General features: G+C 37.4%; 1 protein-coding gene across 1 annotated transcript; it reads right to left on the bottom strand.

Annotated features, from left to right (window-relative positions):
- Positions 1 to 3,535: 3,535 nt before the first annotated feature.
- On the bottom strand, positions 3,536 to 4,510 carry LOC106770409 (uncharacterized mitochondrial protein AtMg00810-like). Its single transcript, XM_014656221.1, has one exon. The coding sequence runs from the start codon at positions 4,508 to 4,510 to the stop codon at positions 3,536 to 3,538; it is 975 nt and encodes a 324-aa protein (XP_014511707.1).
- Between the last annotated feature and the right edge of the window lie 261 nt (positions 4,511 to 4,771).

Genomic DNA, 4,771 nt, shown 5'->3' with positions numbered 1-4,771 from the left:
CAGTGAGCTTTTCTTTTCTTTTCAATTTTCTTTTCTTTTGCTTTTGCTTTTTAATTGCTCACTACCTAGAAAAATGGGGTTGCCACTCAACAACCCAAAACTTGAACCTTTATCAATACCTCATCAGATGTTCTTAACTTAACTCAAGGAAAAGATTTTCAGAAAGGGTTTTAATAGATGCATAGGCTCAAGGTTCAAAGGTTACCACAAATTGTTCTCTATTTAGTGGATAAAAATCATGTGGAGGCTAAAAGAATAAGGGATATCAAAAGATGACCTTGATCACATGAAACCTGCAAGCAAGTAGTTCAATCACAGAAAATTTGGGCAAAGTCAATTATGCTTCCAAAGTAATAGCAATTGTTCACAAGAAAACTCTGAAGCCCAAACCTCACACAAGTAAACTCTCAAGTTCCAGAATTCAGAAAAACACCATGCTTAATATCTCAATCAAACTTTACCTCAAGCACCTGTTTCACACACTATGAGCCATCACCTGTATATCAGCATATCATGCATCATCTCAACATCAATCAATACACCAGAATATCACAAAGCAACACACATCACAAAACACAACACAGTTGAATCAAAGTAGTTCAATTCATTCAAGCATAGTACAATCAAAACAAGAAAACAAAAAATAAAGTTTAGAAAACTGGGTTGCCTCCCAAGAAGCGCTTCTTTAAAGTCACTAGCTTAACCCAATTAACTCAATCTAGATCAACCAACTCCATGACGGTGGAAAGGCGTTCCACCTCACCACCCAAATAATGTTTGAGACGTTGTCCATTGACTACCCAATGTGGAAGGACATTCTTGACCATAAACGGACCAGACCACTTGGACTTCAACTTTCCAGGGAAAAGCTTTAGTCGTGATAACACCCACTGTCCTAGATTAAAGACCCTTTTTACCAGCTTCCTGTCATGATAAAACTTCACCTTTTGTAATTCTTAGAAGAATCATAGGCATGTAACCACATTTCCTCAAGCTCAATAGTTTTCCTTCTCTTTTCTGTCGTGTCACGAGGATCCTAATTCAAGAATTTTAAAGCCCATAGAGCACGATGCCCGTTTCCACCAGAAGATGACATTCCTTTCCATAACCATTTGGAAAGGAGATAACCCAATAGTTGTCTTCATTGCAGTTCGATATGCCCAAAGAGCATCATCTAACCTCTGAGACCAATCTAACTTCTAAGACCAATCCTTTCTTGATGAGGCAACTGTCTTTTCTAAGATCCTTTTTATCTCCCTATTAGAAACCTCAACTTGCCCGTTTGTTTGTGGATGATAAGGTGTGGCCACCTTGTGCCTTACACCATAGTCCTTGAGTACCTTTGCAAGCTGAAAATTGTAAAAATGGGATCCTCCATCCCTAATAAGTACTTTGGGCGTTCCAAACCGGGAGAAGATTTTCCTTTTCAAAAATTTAATAACAGTGCTAGAATCATTATTGGGATAGGCCAAAGCTTCCACCCATTTACTCACATAATCTATTGCCACCAATATGCATTCATTATTGAAAGATGGTGGAAAAGGTCCAACAAAATCTATGCCCCAACAGTCAAAAACTTCAACCTCTAATATGCCTTACAGTGGCATTTCATGACTCCTGGAGATAGTACCTGTCCTTTGACACTTATCACAGTTCCTAGCATGATTATGAGCATTTTTAAACAGAGTAGGCCAGTAAAATCTTGACTGGAGCACCTTTGTAGTTGTTCTCTCTCCACTAAAATGCCCCCCATAAGGCAAGTCATGACAGTGCCATAAAATTCCTTCCACCTCTTCCTTAGTCACACAGCGCCTCAGAAGATTACTTGCCCCAATTTTGAACAGGTAGGATCATCCCAAACAAACTGTTTTGCATCATGCAACTTTTTTTTTATCTGTTGCCAATTAAGATCTTCAGGGATTACTCCTGCAGCTTTGAAATTGGCCATATCTGAAAACCATAGCCTTTGTTGGATATACATGAGTGTCTCATCTGAGAAGGATTTCCATTTTTCTGCTTCCTTGCTTGTAGCCTCACTATTGACCAACCGAGATAAGTGATCAGTAATTACATTTTCACTTCCCTTCTTGTCATGGATTTCCATATCAAATTCTTGTAACAAAAGCACCCATCTAATTAGTCGCGACTTAGAATCCGACTTGGTTAGCAAATACCTTATAGTTGCATGGTCAATGTAGATGATCACTTTAGACCCAATGAGATATGGTCTAAATTTATCCAAGACATACACAATAGTAAGAAATTCTTTTTTTGTGGTGACATAGTTCAGTTGGGATTCATTTAAAACTTTGCTTGCATAATAAATAGTGTGTAATACCTTCTCCCTTCTCTGGCCAAGAACAACACATATGGCATAATTGTTGGCATCGCACATTAGCTCAAAGTCTTGATTTCAGTCAAGCACTACAATTAATGGAGCAGAAATCAATTTTTTCTTTAAAACATCAAACGCCTTGAGGCATTTATCAATCATCAAAAAAGGGACATCCTTAACAAGGAGGTTGCTTAGTGGTTTAACAATCTTTGAAAAATCCTTGATGAATCTTCTATAAAACCCAGCATGACCCAAAAAGCTCCTGATTCCTTTCACATTGGTTGGTGACGGGAGTTTTTCAATGACTTCCACTTTGGCTTTATCAACCTCAATTCCCTTGGAAGAGATTTTATGACCCAAGACAATACCTTCCGTTACCATAAAGTGACATTTTTCCCAATTGAGAACAAGATTGGGTTGGATACATCTCTTAAGTACAACATCTAAGTTAGACAAGCATTCATGAAAGGAACTCCCAAACATCGAAAAATCATCCATAAAGACTTCAATGCATTTTTCTATAAAATCAGCAAAGATGGCCTGCATACACCTCTGAAAAGTAGTTGGATCATTACATAATCCAAACGACATTTTTCTGTAAGCAAAAACTCCATATGGGTAAGTGATCACCATCTTTTCTTGGTCCTTCGGATCCACCACAATTTGATTATATCCAGAATATCCATCCAGAAAACAATAGAAAGCCTGACCTACTAATCTCTCCAGCATCTGATCCATGAAAGGAAGAGGAAAATGATCATTTCTAGTAGCATTATTCAACTTTCTGTAGTCAATACACATCCTCCACCCAATAACAATCCTTGTAGGTATGAGCTCATTTTTTTAATTATAAACAACTGTCATCCCACCTTTCTTTGGTACCACCTGTACTGGGCTCACCCATGCACTGTCAGAAATAGGATCAATAATACCAACCTCAAGTAATTTTAACACTTCTTTTCTCACCTCCTCCTTCATCACTGAATTTAGCCTTCTCTATGGCTGAGCAACTGTTTGTAGTCATCTTCCATGAATATTTTGTGCATGCAATAAGTCGGACTTATGCCTTTGAGATTGACCATCCAATAACTTCTTTGTTGGCTTTTAGTATCTCAACCAACTTTTCTTCTTCTTCAGAGGAATATTTTCTAGCTTAATACCATAATCTTCCAATTGACTCTTAATCCAAAGAGATTGTGCTCAACAACTTCCTACTGTTATGTACTCGGCTTCTGTAATGGATAATGCCACACAAGCTTGCTTCTTTGAATGCCAAGAGATCAATGAAGATCCAAGTAGATGACATGTGCCACTGGTGCTCTTTCTGTCTAGTTTACAACCTCCAAAATCAGAATCACTGTAACCTTCCAGAAAAATGTTTGTACCATTTGGATACCATGGTCCAAGACTTTTGGTTCCCTTTAGGTATTTTAAAATTCTTTTAACAACGGTTAAGTGTGATTCTTTAGGAGAAGATTGGAACCTAGCACAAAGACATACATTGTGCATAATGTCTAGTCTACTAGCTGTTATATACAATAATGAATCAATCATACCTCGATACATTTTGTGATCTACACTCTTCTCAGTTTCATCAATATCTAAGTAACAGTTTGTTGCCATAGGATTAGCCGCTTCCTTGCAGTCTAGCATCTTGAATTTCCTTAGTAGGTCATTGCAATACTTTGATTGATGAATAAAGACTCCATTTTTGGCTTGTTTCACTTGAAGGCCAAGGAAGTATGTTAGCTTACCCATCATGGACATCTCAAACTCATCCTGCATTGTCTTAGAAAATTCTTTGCAAAGTGTTGAATTAGTCGATCCAAAAATGATATCATCAACATAAATTTGCACATACAATTTATCTTTATTCAAACTTTTGATAAACAAGGCTGAATCTACTTTACCCCTTGAGAATCCTTTCTTCATAAGGAATTCACTTAAGCACTCATACCAAGATCTTGGTGCCTGCTTCAGTCCATACAATGCTTTTCTGAGTTTGAATACATGATCAGGATGTTCAAAATCTTCAAACCTGGGTGGTTGTTCCACGTACACTTCTTCCTTAATATATCCATTTAGGAAGGCACTTTTGACATCCATCTGATACAACTTGAACTTCTTTGCAGAGGTAATTACAAGGAGAATTCTTATAGCCTCTAATCTGGCCATAGGTCCATAAGTCTTATCATATTTGATTCCATCTTCCTAGCAATAGCCTTTTGCAACCAGTCTAGCCTTATTCTTTATGATTTCTCCCAAGTCATCCATTTTATTTCTAAACACCCATTTTGTACCTATTACTTGTAAGTCATTTGTTTTAAGTACCAGCTCCAATACATTATTTCTTCTGAACTGATTTAGCTCTTCTTGCATAGCCATCATCCAACTTTCATCACCAGTGCATCTTCTATTCTTTTAGGCTTAATCTTG

The sequence above is a fragment of the Vigna radiata genome, chromosome 8, assembly GCF_000741045.1.
Source record: "Vigna radiata var. radiata cultivar VC1973A chromosome 8, Vradiata_ver6, whole genome shotgun sequence".
Classification (NCBI taxonomy): Eukaryota; Viridiplantae; Streptophyta; class Magnoliopsida; order Fabales; family Fabaceae; genus Vigna; species Vigna radiata.
The sequence above is the reverse complement of the archived record's forward strand: the minus strand, read 5'-3'. Positions and strand labels throughout refer to the sequence as shown.

What these genes read in the sequence shown, in the direction of transcription:
- LOC106770409 (XM_014656221.1), bottom strand. Translation starts at nt 4,510, where the DNA reads ATGGCCAGATTAGAGGCTATAAGAATTCTCCTTGTAATTACCTCTGCA.